This window comes from Idiotropiscis lumnitzeri, chromosome 10, assembly GCF_059441095.1.
Source record: "Idiotropiscis lumnitzeri isolate Australia: NSW breed Sydney's pygmy pipehorse chromosome 10, RoL_Ilum_1.0, whole genome shotgun sequence".
NCBI classification, from domain to species: Eukaryota; Metazoa; Chordata; class Actinopteri; order Syngnathiformes; family Syngnathidae; genus Idiotropiscis; species Idiotropiscis lumnitzeri.
Genome location: NC_142400.1, coordinates 1722501 through 1744222, shown reverse-complemented (window position 1 = coordinate 1744222; position 21722 = coordinate 1722501). Strand labels below are relative to the sequence as shown.

The window sequence follows — 21722 nt, the reverse complement described above, 5'->3', positions numbered from 1 at the left end:
TGGATAATGAATGGAAAACTGTGAGCATTTATTCAATATCCATTTGTAGACACAAGATGTCGCCATTGAACCACCAAAGATGACAATAGCTTTTGTGTTTACATATAACATATCTTGTTTGTCGAAATAAATGGATACACGTGTATTTAACTTTCCTCCGAAGACAACAAGCGTGAAGGATTTTATTTGGTGGGCAAATTCTGCTTCAAACTATGACGTCATTAAGCAGACGTGGTTGCTACGCGCTCTTGTACAGTAGGTGGCGGTATGCACTTGCACATTGCTTGAAATCCGCCATCAATTGGAGGAAGAAGAAAAACTCGCTGCTCTATTGATTGGAACAGGTGCGCTTGTTCAACAAATCTTTTTGGACGTGAAATTTAAGTTATCTACTTATCGGCGCGGGGGGTTCTTCTTGTTGTTTCGACGGATTTCACATACACAAACGCCGCTGCGAACGCGTGGAAACAAAATGAAGTGAGTGTTAAAACTTTTTGGGGGTATTGAATATTCAATGTGGGTATTCGTTATTTACGTATGAGTTGGGAAGAAATAGCGTCAAAAAGTCCTGTAACCCACTAAAACTGCACTAGTTGATATATGTGGCTTACTAGTGAAGCACTAGATGTTTCTATTTTACAAGCAGAACATCACGGTTATGAGGGGAGGCGTTACTAACAGAGTATACTAGTACCTGAAGCTTAAATTTGCTAACGAGGATATCAAATTATGGAAAACTTCCTTATTATCCATGCTGAGGTTTATGTACTAGTACACTATTTGTTCTCCTAATTGGGACAATTTGGCAACTGTGCGCTAGCAGCGCGTGTCACTAGTAGCATGCAGGTGTCAATGAGTTCATTTTTTTTACTCTGGGTCATTCTATTGATATTCTTGATGATATCCAGCTTTAGTTACTAGTGCACTCAACTTGAACATTCCACCAGTTTTATTTGAACAAACTTGTGAGTACAATAAAAATGAGCCGAGGCGCCAAAGTGTCAACACTAGGATTCTCTCAGCTGCCATTTTGCACAAGATTACAACTGGAAATTAAAAAACAATACTTTAAGGTGAGAAGCAACACATAAATGATAAGTTAACAAGATGCCAATAAAGAGGAACCATGAGTTGTTTTTTTAAGCATATAAACATGTCAAATTCTCGTTAACGCTGTAATCGATATAATTTTATGTCATTTTTGTACCAGTTTCATCTGAGGAGCAAAATCTAAAATGTGTCATCAATTTTTAGCATAGAAGCATGCCAATTTCCCAAAAAGGCCAGAAATACTAAATAGCACTTTTCTTTCTATCAGATTTAAACATCAAATTCTACATTTGATACTTCAAATTCTTAAATGACTGGAAAATTTTGAATCCCATTTGAAACACGACTCATTGATTAAATTTAATAATGGCCTTGACTGTTGCGCCCGAAATGATTGCAGGTGTTTACGTTGATTTGACTTAATTTAGTTTTGTTTTGACTATTCTTGGTTCGTTATGACTTTTTTTTTTCTCGTCTATTTTTCTTTTTAAATAATAATAATAATAATAATAATTATTATTATTATTTAAATAATAATAATAAAAATAATTTGCCCTTTATTAGTCCCACAATGGGGAAATTCGAGATTCGAACCCAGGCCTCCTGGGGAGACTGGGTCCTGAACGCGGCGCCTTAGACCACTCGGCCATCCTGGCAGTTGTTTTGACGAGTTTAACAAAAGCGTTTTTTAAAAACTCATTTATATTATTTATTCGCCTGCATTTAAAGGTAAATCTGATTTTTTGGGAATAAACACATAGTGGTTAACACTTCTGGACTATAAAGTGTCATGAAACGACATTTAATAAAAAGCTTATTTCCCTTTTCAAAGTGTTTTTAGCTCAAAGTGTTTTGAAGCTCTAAAAACAAGAATAAATGTATTGAAAATAAATCCCGCTCTCATATGGAATCTTCCCTCTATAAAGTCTCTCTTGTACAAAATTAAATATTGACATCTGAAAAAAATACACTATCTTCCTGCATGCGTGGGTTGACCCAGAGATTTAAAAAAAAAAATAAAAACTACAGTCAAGCCGGCATAGGTGAGTGAGGGTCGTTCCTTCGGGTTCAGTCGTCGTCACTGTCGCTGCCCGACTCGCTGAGTTGAAGATCACTTCCTGTTTCCGACGTCATAAAGCGGAAAAGAAAAAAATGCTTGAGTAACATTTTCACAGCAAACAAGTCAAATGGGAAAATAATGGTTACATTACACAATAAGTAGATTTTCATAAAGCCAATATTGTGTTCTAATTTGTTGCTTTCATGATAATCGTCCAATTAATATACAATATGTTTATGTTGTTGATGAACTACAGTGTGAGATCGTCTTTTCTGTCAATTGTGCACTCACTGAGCGTGTTGATGAGCTGGTGGTTGGCGGCCGGCTGCCGCTCGGCACCCCCGTTGGCGAGGGCGGGGCGGGTGGGCGGTGAAGAGGGGGCGGGGCCAGTCGGGCGGTTGCCGTCACGTTCGCGAACGCCACCTCCGCCCCCGTCATCGCTGCTGTCGCCCGGGCTGGGCGACGCGCTGGCCGAGCCGGACGAGCTGCTGCCGCTGCTGCTCATCTGCTCGATCACGTCCACTTCGGCTCGCAGCTCTGCGGGAAAAATATATAAAAATGACTCGCCACTTTTGATCTGTGTGTTTTCCGAGACATAAATGCCAGTCAAGTCATGTGACCGCCTTGGACCGGTGCTCCAATGAGGCCAATTTTACCTCGCTTGATGTCATCCAGCTGCGGCTCGGGCGAGGGGTCGTCCTTGGAGGGCGACGGCGAGGTCTTGGCGGCGCCGCCCGGCTTTGTGGGGGCCCGGAACTGAGGTCCCGCCTGGGTGGTCCGTACCGCCTGCTGCTCGATGCGAGCTTGGATCTTACTGCTGCCTTCAGCCCTGAGCAAACAAACGAATTGTGGTTTATGTGACATGGCTTCCGGATTATAGACATGCGAGAAACATGGTGCTGATGCTTCGCCGGTTATTCTGTTACAGGCCGAAGTAGATAAACCAAGCAGCATTATTTCACCTGGTAAAAGTCAGCAAGCTTAATGCTAATATTGTGGCTCTACGCTGAAATGTGCCGAAGTCAAAGTTCAGACAGTGGCGAGCTCACCTGGTTTTCTTGACCTGGATGCTGCTGCTGAGTTTCTCCAGGACGAAGCCGCCCGTGTCGTGATTGATGATGAGCACGCAGTCCTTCTGGTACTGCCGCTTGTTGCCTTTGAACACCGTCATGGGCGGCGTGGAGCCCTGCCGACGGTGGCGACGACAACAACAAAAGTCACAATGTTTTTTTTAGCGAGCGCAAAGCAAGCGAGTGTAACGAGTCGTACCGGGATGTGAGGCAGCGTGATGGTGACTTCGTCTCCTTTGCCCACGTGCAGCTCCCCTTCGCAACTGGTGTCGATGGACGCTGGTTTGAAATCATCTTTTTGAACAAACAAATTTAAATGAGCTTTTTGGTAGCAGTGCCATTTGAACGAAGAGAATGTTGCCTGAGGAAGGAGTTGGGGCACAGCTGAACTTCCTGTTGGTGACATTGTCATTCATTTGTATTCTTCAGTACTGTCCTTGCATCTATATTTGATAGAATTGTTGAATCTAGTGTTTAGTCATTTGGATGTTTGTACATTTTTTTTATGTAATGTGACATTTTTTATTTGATCTACTGTAATATTACTACTATTTGCTTTTTTTGGTCCAAGTTCTTGTATTTTTTTAATTTAATTTTATTTTTGAATAAATGTTTTTGGAGTGGTTTATCAAGGTGTTTTTTTTGTAGGATATTTTTATTAGCATATTTTTAGCATGCTTTCCCTCTAATTTTCTATTGATGTTGATGTGATGTTCTTATCTTCCGAATGGATGTGATGAAATAAGCATGCATTATTTGTAAGACATAGTTGTGAGTTGTATGATGACTGTTGACTTACATCTGATTGTATGAAAGGACGACTTGGGCCTTTTCTCGAAGCTTTCCCCGAGCTTCAAAACATGTTCTTCTTTGTCCAGCAACGGGTTCGTACTTCCGTTCATCTTCTCCCTTTCAAGTAGTCACAGAAGCCGAACGTTCAAACGTTCATCATAAATTGCACACACAAAAACGAACAAAAGCTGGGAAGTTAAGCGACTTTTTTCTAACATTAAGTTCGCTGCGACAACGTTAGCCACGAGGCTAACTGTTAGCAAAACATCCCGTGCGTCACTACTACGACGTTTCCGCGTTTGGTCAGGTTTTTTTTTTGTTTACTGTACATAATTTATTTTGTCACATTTGGCGTAGTTTGTTTTCTTTTTTGTATTTGTCAAATATTAGCAATTTTTCAACTTTTTGGGACAGTTTTTTAAGCAAATACTTTTCGTGTTTTATATGAATGTACACTGAAATATATTTAAGATAATACATTTTTTGGTAATGTTTTCTTGTATAGTATTCTTTTCTTTTTTGTTTGTTTACCAGTTTAGTATTGTATTTTTAGTTTGGTGTTTTCCTAATATTTGTATGCTCGTGTATTTTGGCTAATGGTTTGTTTACTATTTGAGCATTTTCTGTCAATTTGTTTTATAGTTTTGAGCCACAAGGGGGCATTATCCATTTTGAAGACGTCAACGTTTAGTCATGTTTCTGATCAAATATGCGAATGCGAAATATTTAAATTTGCTGAATCTCCTGCTGCACGGGGAATACTTTGAATTTCCTTAGTTTCTTTTGAAGTCTCAAATTCTTATTACTCACGTTATCCGACCGATATACGGCAAGGAGAGTTTGGTGTTATTCTCAATTTCTAAACGATACTTGCATACAAAACAGCTGCTGGTGGATAAAACGTGTATTTAAAAAAAGACGATAAAACATCATGACTAAGTTAACTGAGGTTTTAAAGATCTTGACGTCGTGTGATGTGACGTTTACATCAAATAATCCACTCGGACCGTCATAATTATGTTTTTAAAGTTAATCTCACTGCCGTGTTATTGTTAATGTGTTGAAGTTGTATGTCATTTATATATTTGAATTTGGGTTTTCTACACGTTCCGCATAATTTGTTTACAGGCGGGGGAAATGACCCAAATTATTATCGCCAACAACATCCTACACCAAAAAGTAGTTTTGCGTACGTCGTGTTAAAGTGTTTGGTCGTCAATGCATCAATATAAAGTTGAAAGATGCACGTGTAGGTCGTCAGGAAACAAGCCGTAGTCTAAAGTTAAACTAGTCGTTTGTTAGTGCTTCAAACATTTAAAGCGTGTTTTCTGAGTGAAATGCATTTAATTGAGTTTTTTAATATATAAAATGCTGCCCATAACCCGCTTTAATTTCAAGCAAATTAGATGTTTTATTTTTTTACAGTGAACGGGGAGGGGGGGGTCCTATGAGGGTGTGTGGTTGTATTTGTAACTTCCGGAACTTGTTTCTACACGGATCGTGTTAACTGATGCACAACATGAAGCTGGTACCCCCTCCCACAAAAAAACCCCTTACATTTGTTGACGTGAATTTTTGTATTGTTTGTCTCCGCGTAGCAATTTATTAGGAAATGTCTGCAGAATATCATTTCACGAACTGAAAGCTTTTACTGCAACATGTCCGCGCCGAAGACTGGAACTTTGCTCCCGGGTGTTTGCGTCACACGTTGCGATCAAAACGACGGCGGCGTGAAGGATGAAGTCAACACACGAGAAGTCTTGAGCCAAGAGGAAAAGATTACAGGAGAGCAGAATTTTGTGTCCGCCTTCAAACAGGTGAAACTGGAGAGGGAAGCACAGAAAAATTGGGACTTGTTCTACAAAAGGAACACCACTAATTTCTTTAAGGACAGACACTGGACCAGCAGAGAGTTCGACGAGCTCAAGACGTGCAGACAAGTGAGAGTCATTAAAGACAAATAAATCTGAAATACATTAAAAAAAAAAACATTCATTTGGCATAACTCGTGACAAACCAAAACAACCGTATCGCGCATGCAAGTATGGAGCCTGTCAGCCTGTTTGTTTGGCGACCCGAGATTCCCAAACCATTGCTGGCAACGGACAGTTGGTTTATCTCAGTGGATGGCTTTCCTGAGTCTCCCCACAGTTAAGGTTAGACGGCAGCGTCCAAATTGGATGTGACTTTGTTCTCTAAAACTTTCAAAATCATCTGCGATCGTACAAAATTTAAAATAGATGCGGAAAACTTTTTTAACAAGCAACAATTTTTTTTCTCTGAGAAAACAAATCTGCATGATGTGATCACATAAAAAATTAGTCAGTTGTCACGTACTTAAATGATGCTGCTGATGGCATAGGAATCAGAAAGCCCTTTATTGTCATTGTACTCAGTGTGCAACAAAGTGATCGCTCCTCTTTAAATTTGCTCATCGGTGTGCACTCAAACTGACATTTAGCTGCACCTTGAAGTCCAGCAGTAACAAAATACTTTTTTTTTTATTGTGTTTGTTTTGCAGTCTGAGTCACAGAGGTTAGTCCTGCTGGAGGCGGGATGTGGCGTGGGGAATTGTATTTTCCCGCTGCTGGAGGAAGAGTGCAACATCTTTGTCTATGCCTGCGATTTCTCACCAAGAGCGGTTGACTTTGTCCAGGTGAGCCCGCGCCACTCACTTGTTTTTGTAGTATAAAAAGTCTGCACACCCTTCTTTTGGTGTCAGTTTTTTTTGCTATTTTAAAACAAAAGTCCTGGATAATTCGATTCAAAATTTTTACTGCCATTAATGCAATACAAATCAATAAATGTTTGCAAGAGGGTGTGAATGATGCGTTTGTCGTTTTCGTTGACAGAAGAATCCTCTGTGCCTTCCTGAACGCTGCACCGTCTTCCAGTGCGACCTCACCCGCGATGACCTGCGAGATAACGTTCCCGAGGGGAGCGTGGATGCCGCCACGCTCATCTTTGTGCTGTCCGCCATCCATCCTGACAAGATGACACTGGCCGTGCGCAACATCTACAGCGTATGAGTGCAATTTTGAATGCAGTCCAAATAAAAAAATAAATCCCCATTTTGTGCTCTGAAGAATGAACGTCACTTTCCTGTTCTCTCCAAAGGTGCTGAAAGTCGGAGGCGTCGTTCTCTTCCGAGATTACGGCGTGCACGATCACGCCATGCAGAGGTTCAAAGCCAGCAGCAAGTTGGCAGACAACTTCTACGTGCGACAGGATGGAACCAGATCGTACTTCTTCTCCAAAGGTGACGACTTACTTAAACTTAAACAGTTTTTATAAAATAGATATTTGGGGAATTAAGTATAAATAGTAGGAAAAAACAAATTGACCACAAAGTAAAAAATTATTAGGATATAAGTGTAACAATATTGAGTAGTTTTAGATAAAAAAATTGAAGTTGATATTAAAATAAGAGATGTTGGTTTAAAGGAAAGTCGAAATTGAAAAATATTAGGAATGAAGTAATATAATACCGGGGAAAAATAAATACCCCCCAAAAAATGTAAGAAAAATTAATACCTACAATATTATAGAACAATACCAAAATGAGATGCATTATTAAAAAAAAAAAAATAAAACTAGCAGCAGAAATTAAATACTGTGGGGGGGACAAAAGTATGTTAAAAAAGAAAAAAAATCCCACGTATTGGGAAATAAATGTAAAAATATAGTAATAAGAAATTGTAGATTAAAAAAAGAAATAAATAGATATCCTCAAATATTGCATGAATTGCATCTGTGTGTTTCCAGACTTCCTAGCGGCGCTCTTCTCTGAGGCGGGCTTCTGCTGCGTCGCCAACGAGTACGTCCAGAGGGAGACGGTCAACAGGAAAGAAGGACTTTGCGTTCCCAGAGTTTTCTTGCAGAGCAAGTTTATCAAAAGTGAATCTTGACTTTGACGTACACACGGAGAAAGACGTAGAATGGTCGAGAAGGAAGTGCTTGTTAAAAAGGACGATTCACTTGTAAAGTTTGTTCATATATTACATAAATTGAATATCTACTGTAAATATTTCCATCATTTTGGAACGTTTTTTTTCATGGCATTTTAACAAATCGGTTTTCATTATTATTTTCAATAACATCGGATGAATCCCTCAATGTTCCTTCATTTATTTGGGACCTCAGGCTCATGTAGAAAGGATGGCATTGAATATTCATATTTTACCAATAAATCTAAAAAGAAATTGTCAGTGTTTGTTGAGTGACGGGTTCCCGCGGATCATCCTGAGGAAGCTGACAGGAAGTGAAAGCAAAAGGTCACATGACCAAGCCTGCCTGAAGCTTTCACTTTGCGGTTACATAACTTCCTTAAAAACACCCCTGAAAAAGTACGAAACGCAGGTTTGAGCATTGAGGTCACCCGAGCAATATTACTTTGTGTGATTTTGTTATCCATCAAAATAGTCGCACGTTGTCCATCTGTACAACTATTTACTTAGTCGTCTTTCATCTCATCAATGTAGCTCACAAAAATATATATCGACAATGCTATACATTTGGATATATAATTTAGTGGCTCTCGAGGACTGGATTTAGGCACCCAATCTACAGATCCGTAGCTTCTTCACCAACTTTAATCTGTAATGTTCTGACCTTTACAGCCAGCTACATGGCCATACAACAAACTGCCATTCATCTACCTAACTATGTATCTACTTAGGGGCGCTGACTGGGATTTTGGGCCCCATGAAAATAAATCTTAGTATATAATACATACGAAGAAAATCTCTGCAAACAGTACCGAAAACAAAATGGCCAATTCGATTGTCTTTTATAGTTTATTGGAATTTAAACATTATCATCAATAGAACAAGAATCTACAAGTTGTTGCTCCACAACGTTTAGACCCACGAACCCTCCTTCCCTAAGAAAGAACTGGGTGACGTATTTTGTGCTGCTTTCTCCTGCCTAAGCTTCTTCGCTTCGCTTTGTTTTTTTGTTTGTTTTGTTTTGTTTGTTTTTTTTTGGCTACCGGGCTTGAGGTGCATCTTATCGTCTCCGCCTCCACTTACTGTCTAATGACGTGAAAGCTGTGGTCACTGCATGGCTGGAGCAGGTGGACTGAACCATTTGACGTAAATGTTGGGGGGGGGACCTTGTCAAAGTTTCCTACACAAATACACTTACTGCAACTATCGATGCATTGTAAATTAAATATATGGGTAATTGTACGTTTATTGTTGAGTTTTATATTACTTTGTCGGATTATAATTTTATTAGGGCCCTTCCAGGCCCCTGTTGATCATGGGCCTCTAGAAGCCTTCTCATTACCCCCCCCCCCCTTTTCGGCGCCCCAGCATCTAGGACTTAACGTACCGTACTAGCGATACATCAAGCTAACTATCAATACAGCTACCCAACTTTACATCTACCTAGCTATACAATTATCTAGCTACCTATCCATCCATTATTTAGCATCGAAACAGGAATGACTTTTGTTCCAAGATCAGTTGAAGTCTCTGTCCTCGCTGTCATATTTCACCTCGAACTTGTCAATAGGCCACATTAAGACCACATTACAGGACAGCTAACACACAAACTTAAAAGTAGGGTGTGACCAACGAGCAAACAAACGCAGTCGCTCACCAAGCGTGACGAGATAAACAGTTTACTCAACTCAATGTCCTCATTTTTTATTTTTTTATTTTTATTTTTTTGCCCCAGGTCACATTGGATTCAAACAAGGTGGAGACACGTCCTGTCTGCTTTCCTGTTCTTTGCATGAGTCATGCACCCGCGAACACACATCTTGTTATTCCCCACATGGAGCAAGGGCAACTGAGGTGTCAGCGTTGGTGTGCTTACGTAGCACATCATGTAAGTGCCCCAAGAAGAAATGGAGAAGTTGTCTTTCATGGGGTCAGTAGAGCGTGAAGCATTCAAGCCATTAGTTCCCAGTCTGATGGATTCATGCAGATATGCAGAAATAAGACAAGATTTAATGCCATGATTAGCGTGCGGACTACAAAGTGGCTCCGAATAAACACTCAAATCTCAAGGTTGTTCTTCTGCTGGGTTGGGAAGTAGCAAAGTACAAATACTTTTTTTATGTCGATTTAGATCATGTACCACGATTATTTTGCCGCCACTAGCGTCTCGCTATAATGGTGTGAATTTTTCCTGGAAGTTAATTTTATTTTTTTGTTTGTTTGCCACATTTAGTCTTGTCAGATGACAGTTTATGCTCAATTCCTTTGCGTTCTTCATAACACACTAACTGGATGTTTCATTTTCTCACATTCATTTAAGAATCCCTCAATAAAGGTTAAACAATTAATAATATGCTTGAGCAGGCGCCGTTAGTCTAAATATGCTATTTTGATTAATTTAGTTTGCGCAATCTGAATGAAGCAGGAAAATCCATCTTTTTTTTTTTTAATCCAGCTGGCGAGGCGGCCATTTTGCCTTGTGCAGCCAACAGCCTGTCGCCTGAAAATGACATCACAATTCTTTAGGACTCAGGCAACAACCAATCATGATGCAGCTCACGAACATCACATGACCAAAATCAGAAAGCAGATTACATCTCAGCCGTGTTTGGTCATCACCGCAACTGTGATGACATTCTCAGTGGACGGCAAATGGCAAAATGGCCGCCGCGTCCGCTTGAGTTGCATTGGCTGCTTAATTAATACTCCACGAACATTATATTATTTTATTTATTTATTATTATAATAACAAATATTAATCAGAATGTTATGTTTAGAGTAAACTAGTGAAGCCGCATAGTAAAATATTGTCAAGAAACATTTTGAAAACCAGATTGACTGACTGAACTTTTTATCTTTGAGACGTCAAGGGAAGGTGCCAAAACTCTCTTCAGCCTCCATTTTGGTTTCTTTTTGAAAATTTTCAGGCTTTTTTTTGGTCAAAATATTTTTTTCATGATACTGTGAAAAGGGTCACGATGTTGTCTTTTTCGTTCTCGTGTTACTTGGCCTCTTTACAAAAAGTTCTTTGACATTCTTCAAGCCTTTGCTTTGCGTGCTGCCCGTACAATAAGCCGTTTGAGCATTTATTCAGCATCCCTGATACCCATCTCAAGGTTCCGTGTACTAGTACTCTATGCTCTAGAGTGCATTGTCCTACTAGTGAGCTTACTAATAGGACTATTCGGTGCACTAGTAGACCAAATGTATTGTGCGAGTTTCTAACTCACCACTTTTGTGTGACGTTTCTGCTCACTAGTTGGACAAATCTGGTATACTAGATAACAACGAGCACATTCCTAGGAACTAGTACCGTACTCGAGGTACACTCTGGTCGTTCTACGAGTGCGCTGAATTGGCTTGCTGGTGAGGACAAGGAGTGTACAAAATTGAATAAAATGCTCAGATGGCCTCCCCTCTGAGTGTGTGCGCGTGTATATACGTTTGCGTCTTTGGTTCAAGCACACCCGCCTAATCTCATTCCATCAATTTGCGAACACCAAAGCGTCTCAGTCCATCAGACAGAAAATTGGATCAAGCTCTTAAACGAGCAGTAATGGCAGAGAAAGGGGGCGAGATACAAGCGACGCGAATGCCTACAACTGGGTTGCACATTTCTGAGTCCCCAATGTGGAGCTGTGCCGTGACAAAGTGTCATCTGTGCACATTTCTAAGAACAAGAAGCCTGTGCAAAGAATTACAGACATGCACTGCATACTGTGTGTGTGGGGGGGGGGTGTATGAGAGAGGGCGAGTAAAGAACAGTCACAGTGTGCTGCTGATAGGAAGCCATTATCCGTTCGTGTGTGTGTGTGTGTGAAGTGATCACATCGTGAGGTTCAAGAACACAAAGAGAAATCAAAACAGCAAACATTGCAATTTAAGTGATTCGACAACAGTAGCGGCGTCATTTCACGCCAGCATGAAAAACAACAAAATAAGAACACTAGCTCATTTGAAGCCTGTATTTGTTTTTATTGTGGAATTGTGTATTTATTAATGACTACGTAATGTGTTAAGATAGTTATGTTAACTAATTTATTTTGCCACCAATCAACCGTCAGAATGTCTCGTGGAAATGACTGTCAAAGCAGAATTAAAAACAGGCACTTGATTAGGTATGAGTTGCGTTTTGTCCCACAAAAGTGCGATTATTTTGGCACGATATTTAATGAAACACTATTTTACAGAAGTGGACCACTATAATTAAAAATGTTAAATGTTTTTCTGGAAAAAAACAGATTTTGTGAAAACATATTTCAAACTGAAAAAAAAATCTTCAACTATACAGAAAAAAGACGATTCCATAAAACAAAAAAAAATACAAATACGTTGAACAACAGAAACTAAAATGTCCCCTAAAAACAAATTACTAAAAAAAATAATCAAAATACATACATAAATTACACAGAAGAAGAACGAGTATTTTTTCCAAGTAGTCATGAATGCCCCCCGCCCAAAAAAATGATATCTGAAAAAAACAATTTAGTGTATGGCGTTAAGAAAACAATTAACTTCATCGTTTGCAAATGAGGGGGCGTTACCGGAAGTTGTCCTCGTGTTGACAGCACCAATGACCTGTCAGATCAAGCGACGAGCGGAAGAGGCGGGGTCAACAATCTTCACAGGCACAAAAGAAGAGGATTCAATTGGAGTCATTTCGTTGATCGCCGAAGAGCGGCGTTAGCTGAACGACTCCAGCGGAGGAAAAGGACAGCACAGGCCAGAACCGCTCGGGTTCTCTTCGGTTCCGTCTTGCTCGGAGAGAACAAACAAGCCAAGTGGAATGTGCTTTGTCGACCATCTGACGACGTAGTGTCGGCTTGCAGTTGGTCGGGTTTCGAACAATGGAGCCACATCGCGGTGATGAAGAGGCAGACTACGAGGATGAAGATGTGGACCCCCGCATCCAGGTACTCGGAACCGAACACGTCGAGGTTTTTCTCAAAACTGTCGGCGTGACGAACGACGTCACCTCTAAAGCTGTTCGCGCGAATGATTGTCATCCATTTTGTGTTTTATTGTCTTATATTACGTGACAATCGAATGACAGCTGTCGACACAGAATGTAGAAAAACACTTTTTGTGTCCGTGAAATACTTGATGTGATATCATTTTGGACTTATTGTTTTCAAACTGCCATTCATTGGATGTTAAAGTTTAATGTTTAGAAACAAACCATGCTTAAATATTAATTGTCAACATACTTAAAAATTAAAACAAGCTGTACTTATGACTACATGAAAAGTAAAATGTAGTGTACAGTCGACCCCCCGCATAATCACCGTTGGACGCCCACCCCAATTTAAACATTTGAAAAATATTTTGTTCTCGTTTTTCCATTTTTCATCCCCATTCTTTCAGTGTTTACGTTAAACATTGTGCATTCGTCATCATTTTGCTAAATTTTTTTTGGGGTTTCTATGTATATAATTAATTATTAGGGCGATTTTAGGAAAATATAGAACTGTGATATTTCTGTCAGATGTGAGTTTGATTCTATTAGCAATTGTCTTCCAATCAAACTTCAGCATAACATTCACTGTGTACAGTAACATTTACAAACATGATAGAAAATGACAACACAAACGTCAAAAACCTTAAAAAATATGCAAATCATTTAAGGACACTAAAGAGGCTGTATGAAAAGAGAGTCTTTTTTTTCAAGGTTTAAAAAACAGATTGAATAAAGCAAGACCTGCAACTTGCCATTATGCAGTTCTGTGTAACGAACAGCATGGTTGCGAGGGGTGGCACCTGCTACCTTTAGCAAAGGTTTTGCCACCCCTCCTTGTTGGCAATGAATCTGAGTAACATTCAGTTCAACTCAACGCCAAAGCAGCTGCGATTTACTCCTGATCCGATTGCTGACTCGCAAAATAAGCAATTGTGGCAGCGCAAGTTGAGAATTGGACACAGACTGGGTGAGTGTTCAACATTAAGTTATGTTATTCACATGACATGCGTAAAACTTGGCAGAGAATTGCAGCTAACAAAACATGAATTTGAAATGTAAACGTGTGCGTTTGTGTGCATGCGGCGTGATTGTCACCTCCGCCCTCCCAACTGAACATCCTGCCACCCCAGGTGAAACTGTCCCGGACCGCCAATGTCGAACAGGACATGGAAAATGACATTTTGTCTTTTCCCCATCCAAAATGTTGTTCTTCGTACATAAAATCAACTTTATATGTAAATATTTTCTTTTCTTCTTAATAATATTTATAGTCAATGTTAAATAACACTTAAGTGCTTCAAACAGACACTGAATGCTTAGCGATATGGCCTGAAATTGATATCATGCTATTAACTGAATCCCTTCACAGTGTTGTGAGTGGAAAAAAAAGTATTGAGGCTTATTTTTAGATTTTAAAACTCAGTATTCTGTGGTAAAAAAAAATCAAGCATATGATCACAAATATTATAAGCATTTCATGTATTTTTAACCTAATAAGTGCCTCGTCATGGCTGACGTCAGCCGTGACCGATTGATTTCCACTTTGGAAGCGCGTGCTAACAATATAGTTGTTGTCTTGTTTTATCGACGGATACTTAATTGTTACATTCATTTTCCGTTTCCGAAAGTTCGATAGCATCGATTGAGTTTCGCCGTCGTCGAAGTGCCGTCCTTCCATTTGAAATGGAAGTGTCCAGCAGGTGTGCGGTAGAAACGGCGCATGCGAAACATCTGACGGCATTCACTGAAGCAGTCAGAGTTGGATGAAGATTGAACCCAATTCGTCCGCTTCTTATGTAAAGCCGAACGCCTCACGAAGTTGAGTTGATGATAATCAGCTGATTAGCGTAACGCCAAAAGGCATTCACATCTCCAGATCGCAAAAGAAGCTCGTGGGAATAACCGAACGCTCGCTAAAGTTGAACCACAAACTTGCCGAGCTCTCTTTTTTTTTTCTCGATTAGGAAGTCGTTGCATTTTTACGTATTTTCCCGTTTGTTCGTCAATCATTTGGAGCAACTCGAATAATTAATGACGCTGCTGTAATTCCCACACCACTTTTCATTTTGTTTTGTTCGTTTGGATGAGGATTATTCATTCCCCGTTTTACTTGTCAAAATCAAATGGCACGTCGTAATGAACAAATCTTCTTTCAACAAAGCAAAATGGCCGCCCTTGCAATTGCCGAGGTTTGCCAGATTCACCCGAAGGCGCCGATCGACGCTTCTGCTCGCTTCCTTATTCGGCGTTTCGATCCCAAAATGAAATCAGTCAGCCAAAATGACAAGTCATTCCGATTCTGTGGAAATGATGTGTTGCCCTCAATCCAAATTTGCGTAAAAATCAATGACACACATCAGGGGTTGTTTATTGCAAGAAACGTTCAAGCCCAAAAATTAGCGCTGCAACGAAAATATTGTCATTTATTTTAACAATCAAAATCCACCAAGGAAACATTTCTCCAAGTTTCTCAAGACAACTAAATAATTAAATTTTCTATTCATTTGGAAGCGTAATACAAACATGACTTATTACATTTCAGGCACAGAAGAGAAAAATGTTTCCAGTGAAGTGCTGTTAAAAAAAAAAATGCGGAAGTTAAGAAAAACTTCCTCTGTGTGTTCACCGAAACAGGAACCGCTAACACACATTCTTGTTGCACCTTTTAGTTTCCGTAATCTCTATTTAATGCTTTAGCATCAACAACAAACAAACCAAAAATATTCCTTCACACTTCCGGGATGCAGCTTGAAATCCGATTCATTCCGAATTCACCCTTCTCGTAATAAAAACAAAGAACAAATCCATAAATGTGACCAACTGGAAAATCTTGAAGGAATTAGTTTAAACATTTGCAATATCGCCCGTGCGCTGACGATTGGTCTCTGTGGTGTCTTGCAGGGCGAGCTGGAGCGACTCAACCGGTCATCGGACGACATCAACCGATGCGAGACGACACTGGAGGTCAGTGTGGTGGCGCGCAGCGAGCGTTCAACATCATTTGTACATGAAAAGGCCACAATTTGCACCATCGTTAGACACGTCTTGGAATCATTTTGATCGCACTCGAGATCTTCTTGGAACATTAAAAGAAATTTTCGGCACAATAATATCTCCTGAAAACGATCAATTAAGCGGAGGAACGATATTACGAAAATTTATTTGTTGACCGTATAGTATATCACGTTGGTTTTAAATGATTTTTTATTTTTTATTTTACACACCAATTTAATAACAGCCAGCCCCTTATTTAAAATGTATTTATTTATTTATTTTATTTGCCATTTGTCGGTCAACAAAATGTTTTAATTAATGATTCCATGAATTTTCGAAAACCTGAATGTTTGAATCCAAAATGTTGCTTTGCTTTCATTGGCCTTTTGCAACATGAACTGAATTTAATAATAATAATAATAATAATAATATTCCCTTTATTAGTCCCACAATGGGGAAATTCGAGATTCGAACCCAGGCCTCCTGGGGAGACTGGGTCCTGAACGCGGCGCCTTAGACCACTCGGCCATCCTGGTGGTGGGGAAGAAAAAATTGTGTGCGCCCATGAAGAAATCTTTGTTTTTTGAACCGTGTGAGCAATTTGTGCCACGTTTTAAATGCTTGTAGGTCAGCGACATCATAAAAGAGGTGAAGGTCTCACGCGTCGCTTTTATGACCAAGCGTTGTCTTGGCGACGTCAGCAAATAGACGATCTCGGGCCGACGATGGGACGCTCCGCTCGTATTTACCGCAATAATTGAGATCAAAATACAAGAACGCTGTACATGAATCAAGATTCAGTTAAGATCTCTTGCAGATTTACTAAAAGTGGATACATAGCAGTCCATAAATGTTCAAAAAGACTCAACGCAAACGTAATGTGCTTATATTAAAAAGAACTTAACTTATCAAATTTACCGTTCTACATTAAAAGAAAATGTTCAAGCCATTCTTTCATACACAATTAAACTGATTTATTTAATTAATTAAATAATTTGAAAAATAAATAAATGTCATCAGTGATTTCTTTGGCGTCCCAACTAGCAGGAACCGTTTGGACCAGGTGCACTTTGAGAACCGCTCAAGTAACTTGTCGGCTTTTTGTCAGGATGCCCGGCAGAAGTTTCGCTCGGTGCTGGTGGAGGCCACGGTCAAGTTGGACGAGCTGCTCAACAAGATCGGGAAGGCGGTGGACGAGTCCAAGCCGTATTGGGAAGCTCGGCGTCTGGCCCGACAGGTCGGTTATTATTTAAAGAAAAAAGAAATTCTCAGAATCAACTGGCTGAAATTTGGACTTTCAACACTTTGATTCTTGTGAAATGCAGAAGTTACTTTCAAGTGTAGTTGCTTCCTTTTTCACGTGTTTTAGTATTTTGTATCGAATGTGAGATGCTTGCGTCGGAGCACAAAATTAGCGCCTTTATTCATGGATTACATTTTTTTTCCTGTAGCGTACGTTATTCTTCTCCGCGCGACAACAATATGGCAAGCGTGAACGGACATGAAGCGAAGCAGCGATGGAAGGCAAACGTCTAATCTGCAATATGCCGCAACTCTTAGTTTAAATTTACGGTTTGAATCGGACACCTTAAACAAAGCGATTTCTTTAAGCGCAACAAAAGCAGCTCAGCTCATTTCATTGACTTGAAGTTGCGTAGCTTAATGCTAACATCCAATTCAAAACGTCATCGACGAGCTCGCAGGAACAAATAGTGGACGCAGACATTTTTTTTGTAAATTAACATTTTTGTTTATGCAAACTTGCTAAGCACGTCAACCACATGATTGAGCTTCAATTTCATCGTCTGTTAATGCGTCTGCTTTTTGTTCCTCCTGCTGACATTTTATGATTCCCGCCACCTGCCCTTGCAACGTTCTTTGAGACCAAAGTCTTTGAAAAGTGCTGGCTAATAACATTTAACTTGAACTGGTTAACTTTTTTTTTTCGGTGCTAAATGAGGACGTTAGTGTGTCACTTCACCGTCTTCAAAGCTGCGTTCAGGTACGAGAAATCGTCCCGTAATTCAGCACGTTAACTTGACTAGCGTCTCTCCAAAAGTGTCGCCCGTCGCTGACCCTCCGCAAGTCTTGCAGATTTCCGTTAAACTCAAAGCGACCACAATAAAGTCCTTGTGGTCTCTCAAGTGTTTTTTTGCGTGCGTGTTTGTAATTTGGCTTAAAAAACAAAAAGAAATCACATTTTGTTTTTTTGTTTTGCGCTGCTGTCTTTGATGGTCCACATGGCGTCACGCAAACGAGCTTTGACACAATTAGACACGTCTCTCTGATGCTGTTTGTGTCCGATTAAAAATAACTCTGCCGCCGCAGCACTGAGCCTCCTTGTCTCCATTCCAGTGCCGAATTCCATTTCGACGTTCGGTCGTCTTCAGCGGGGACTTTGCTATTCCTCCGTTTGCCGTCTTCCATCTCTGTCAGCGTGATAAGAAACGGACGGGGCTTGCGTATGGAGATAAGGAAAGGGGGGGGCGAACCCGTTTGACCTCAATTCCTGCGGAAGATAAAATTCAGAATTGCGTTTTTGCATATCAGCTTGTGGCTGCCGGGAAATTGGTGATAAGACGCTTGCGAGTTCTGCCACATACGTATTTAATGGTGAATGTTTTCAAAACATCGCCACAATTTCTTTGTATCCTGTTTCCAATCTTGTTAGCCTAATAGCGTAATCACTCGAGTTATTTTTAACTCGCTGTCACAATAGCAAGAAGAAAAAAAAATTCCAATATGCTTGCAAAAAAATTGTTTCCCTTTGTTGATTCTCAGCTCCAAGGTTAAATCGAGGCAACCGGACGCTACCCGTTTGTCTTGTTTTCCAAAAACATTAAAAAAAAAAGTCTGAAATTCGGCAACAATGGAAACGTGAGCGAGCCTAAAAGAGAGCGAGGTCAAATATTTCAGGCCGCAGAGTTAACTGGCCTCTGGGGGCTGAATTGTCAAAAAGTGCTAAAGAAGTTGAGAAAGCAAAAGTTATTTATTTTATTTTTTTACGTTACAATGTCCGCTTCGAACCAAAACGACAACTCCCTCTTGTCTTTTTTTTTTTTTATGGGGAGGTGATCAATCTTCCCACGGTAGATGAGCCGACCAAATTTAAAAAGTATTTCATGTTAAATTTCCACCGAATTGAGGAAGTCTAATTTTGAACGTTTCTCACAAAAATTGTCATTCCGGCGAACACGCACATGCTTTTTTTTTTTTTTTTTTTGGTTTACGTGTGACGCATGCTCGGAGAAGAAGCAACAATGTGTCGACTCATTTGGGTCAACATGATAAGCTAATGAGTGAAAGTTTTCCGGCGTTTCTTTTACGGCGACGTGTCGAGCAAGCTGCTTTCGCTGCAATGAAACGCGCATCTCACTTCCTTCTTTTGTTATTCCACCTGAGCCGTTTTTTTTTTACATCATACTGTGAAATGCTAAACTATGCTACTCATCACAAGCTGCTTACACAATTTCCACGCGCGAGTATAAGTCAGCATTTTACTGCCTGTGCCTTTTATGCAGAGCCTGGCATGTTATCACATGCACTGTGATAATAAAAGTCTGCACACCCCCGTTCAAAAGACAAGAAAAGGACCGTTTTTGTGTCATATTAAAAAAATCTGTATAAATGATCTGAAAACTTTTTTTTTCACCATTGTGACCTTTAACCTACATAACTCAAAAGCCCCAAAATCTCCCCCAGAGGGGAAGCGCACATAAACAATTGAAATAATTTGGCTGCCTCGTCACGTTGTGCTGCCGTTGTTGATGGTCCGGACCTTAAAAATTGAAGCAAACATGCCACGATCAGGACAAAGAAGAAAAAGCCTCGACTTTGTCACGCTAGATGAGCTCAAATAGTTTTTCTTATTTTCGTACGGGTAAAAATCTAATTATTAAGTGGAAAAACACAAACAGTAAACAAGGACGCGGTCACGCCAAAATCCGACCACAGCTGACCCCGCACCAACACGTTTTTGAGACGTCAGCGTTTGCTTTCTGGCGACAACATCAGCTGGCCGAGTGCCGGCGAGTGTGGGTCGCCTCCAAACACGTGACTGCAACAAGGCGGCGGTTGTTGGCGTCCCGCTGCGCCGGCCAACACGCTAAGCAGCCATGCTAATTGAGTTGCCGCGACCATGTGATGATGTCAGCGTTTTGAAACGTGGCCCTTGTGCGTCCCTCAGGCCCAGCTGGAGGCGCAGAAGGCCACGCAGGACTTCCAGAGAGCCTCGGAGGTTCTTCGCGCCGCCAAGGAGACCATCTCGCTGGCCGAGCAGCGCCTCCTGGAGGAGGACCGCCGCCAGTTCGACTCGGCCTGGCAGGAGATGCTCAACCACGCCACGCAGCGGGTCAGCATTTGGCGTCCACGGCTGCATTTTGTGCGGCGAATGTGCTGATGAGCTGCGATTGGCTCTTGCAGGTGATGGAGGCGGAGCACGAGAAGGTCCGAAGCGAGGTGGTGCACAAAGAGACGGCGGCCAAGCACGCGGCGGCCATCGGTCGCATGAAGCAGCTGGAGAAGAAACTCAAGCGCACTATCAACAAGTCAAAGTAAAAAAAAAAAAAACAGTAAAAAGCATTTCATGAACTTTTTCCCCTTTTTTTCTCCAGATTTATTTATTGGTTTCATTTTGGATTTCATATTCAATTTCCTGGGTTTCACATTCAATGTTGCTAGTCAAGTTAAGCAATGCTGGGGAAAAAGGAAAACGTTGATTTTTTTTTTTTTTTTTCCTTTTTTTTCTCTCTTCATCCCTTCTTTGTCCACTCCAACTGATGATTGATGATTTTTGGGAGTGATGATTTCGGGTAGTGTTGTCAAATTCATTTTTTTCATCTTTCCATCACATAAGTCACCCATGAAAGAAAAAAATTGTTCAACCCCTTCCTCTTTATTTTCCGACTCTGATGTCTTCTCGTCCATTTCCACAGGCCTTACTTTGAGATGAAGGCCAAGTTCTACCTGCAGCTCGAGGTGCGCCAACAGGCTCAGCTTCATTTCATTCCATTCAAAGCGAAGGTCAAACTGTGATGTTGATGGTGTCTCCCCCCCACGCAGAACCTGAAGAAGACGGTGGACGAGCGTCAGGCCAAGCTGTCGCAGGCCAAAGCCGAGTACAAGGCGGCCCTCGGCAACCTGGAGGCCATCTCGGACGAGATCCACCAGCGGCGGCGCAGCTCCGTCATGGGCCCGCGGGGGCGGGGCGTGGGCGCGGAGGGCGGCGGCCATGGCGACAGCGGGGACCAATCGTCTGGCGTCAAGATGGATTCTGATGGCATTTCCAGTAAGACAAATAAGAACTTAAAATGTTGCTACATTTCTGGACAATTAAGATGGACAATTTCGGGCGTTTGTGGGATTGAAGGGAACACAAAGGTATGCTGGTTGGCTTTTTTTTTTTTTTTTTTTTTTTTTTTTTTGCTTGCATGTCACTGTGGTGGTGGCGGAAAAAAAAAAGAAAAATGATTTCGCCTCCTCATAATGTGGAGGTGCGTTTAAGTGTTGCTGGAAAAACTTAAATATGACAATTCTCCCTGTTTTTTTTCTTCATCTCTCTCCTCCCTTCCACCTCGACTTTAACTTTCTCATTCCGTCATCATTCATCCTCCACCCGCACAATTTTCCCTCCTTCTCATCTTCTCAATTTCTTCCTCCTTTCTTTTTCCATCCATCTTTTCTTCCTCTCATCCATTTCACACCCTCTTTTTTTTTTTTTTTTTCCTTCCGTCAACCCCGCCCCTCTACAGTGATGTCAGTTTGCTTCGACGACGACACGTGCAACGGCGGCAGCGTGACGTCCGAAGAAAATTCTGAGACGCGATCTACGTGCAGTCTCGGCTCTTTGCCGA

General features: G+C 40.9%; 3 protein-coding genes and 1 long non-coding RNA gene across 5 annotated transcripts in view; 3 read left to right on the top strand and 1 right to left on the bottom strand.

Annotated features, from left to right (window-relative positions):
- The first annotated feature begins 313 nt into the window (after positions 1 to 313).
- Positions 314 to 3806, top strand: LOC148328533 (uncharacterized). Its single transcript, XR_015845580.1, has 2 exons — positions 314 to 477; positions 2704 to 3806. It is a non-coding gene; the product is annotated as an uncharacterized LOC148328533 (long non-coding RNA).
- On the bottom strand, positions 932 to 4256 carry eaf1 (ELL associated factor 1). Its single transcript, XM_088306560.1, has 6 exons — positions 3980 to 4256; positions 3380 to 3474; positions 3160 to 3296; positions 2767 to 2939; positions 2402 to 2647; positions 932 to 2168 (listed from the first exon to the last, which is right to left on the bottom strand). Exons 1-6 carry the CDS (start codon positions 4080 to 4082, stop codon positions 2119 to 2121), a joined length of 804 nt encoding a protein of 267 aa, XP_088162686.1. The 5' UTR covers positions 4083 to 4256; the 3' UTR covers positions 932 to 2118.
- Positions 4257 to 5108: 852 nt separating this feature from the next.
- On the top strand, positions 5109 to 8174 carry mettl6 (methyltransferase 6, methylcytidine). Of its 2 annotated transcripts, none has more exons than XM_088306559.1 (5): positions 5109 to 5789; positions 6494 to 6628; positions 6825 to 6995; positions 7090 to 7231; positions 7738 to 8174. In XM_088306559.1, the coding sequence occupies exons 1-5, from the start codon at positions 5631 to 5633 to the stop codon at positions 7878 to 7880; spliced, it is 750 nt and encodes a 249-aa protein (XP_088162685.1). In that variant the 5' UTR covers positions 5109 to 5630; the 3' UTR covers positions 7881 to 8174. The 2 variants fall into 2 exon arrangements, with proteins under 2 accessions (XP_088162685.1, XP_088162684.1); XM_088306558.1 differs by having other exon boundaries at positions 5116 to 5912.
- Positions 8175 to 12552: 4378 nt separating this feature from the next.
- The window catches only part of LOC148328530 (SH3 domain-binding protein 5-like), a 10487-nt gene continuing 1317 nt past the window's right edge, over positions 12553 to 21722 (top strand). Inside the window, exons 1-8 of the mRNA XM_088307847.1 lie at positions 12553 to 12832; positions 15778 to 15840; positions 16979 to 17107; positions 20057 to 20221; positions 20293 to 20423; positions 20805 to 20847; positions 20932 to 21157; positions 21621 to 21722. The exon at positions 21621 to 21722 is cut by the window's right edge and continues 228 nt beyond it. Coding sequence (XP_088163973.1) covers positions 12767 to 12832; positions 15778 to 15840; positions 16979 to 17107; positions 20057 to 20221; positions 20293 to 20423; positions 20805 to 20847; positions 20932 to 21157; positions 21621 to 21722 — 925 coding nt within the window. The 5' untranslated portion in view covers positions 12553 to 12766. The remainder of the gene's footprint in view (positions 12833 to 15777; positions 15841 to 16978; positions 17108 to 20056; positions 20222 to 20292; positions 20424 to 20804; positions 20848 to 20931; positions 21158 to 21620) is intronic.

What these genes read in the sequence shown, in the direction of transcription:
- eaf1 (XM_088306560.1), bottom strand. Translation starts at nt 4,082, where the DNA reads ATGAACGGAAGTACGAACCCGTTGCTGGACAAAGAAGAACATGTTTTG. An exon ending in GTCCTTTCATACAATCAGAT is followed by an intron (nt 3,475 to 3,979) that starts GTAAGTCAACAG and finishes TTGTTCAAAAAG; the next exon opens with ATGATTTCAAACCAGCGTCC. An exon ending in TCACGCTGCCTCACATCCCG is followed by an intron (nt 3,297 to 3,379) that starts GTACGACTCGTT and finishes CACCGTCGGCAG; the next exon opens with GGCTCCACGCCGCCCATGAC.
- mettl6 (XM_088306558.1), top strand. Translation starts at nt 5,631, where the DNA reads ATGTCCGCGCCGAAGACTGGAACTTTGCTCCCGGGTGTTTGCGTCACA. An exon ending in AGCTCAAGACGTGCAGACAA is followed by an intron (nt 5,913 to 6,493) that starts GTGAGAGTCATT and finishes TTTGTTTTGCAG; the next exon opens with TCTGAGTCACAGAGGTTAGT. An exon ending in ATCGTACTTCTTCTCCAAAG is followed by an intron (nt 7,232 to 7,737) that starts GTGACGACTTAC and finishes GTGTGTTTCCAG; the next exon opens with ACTTCCTAGCGGCGCTCTTC.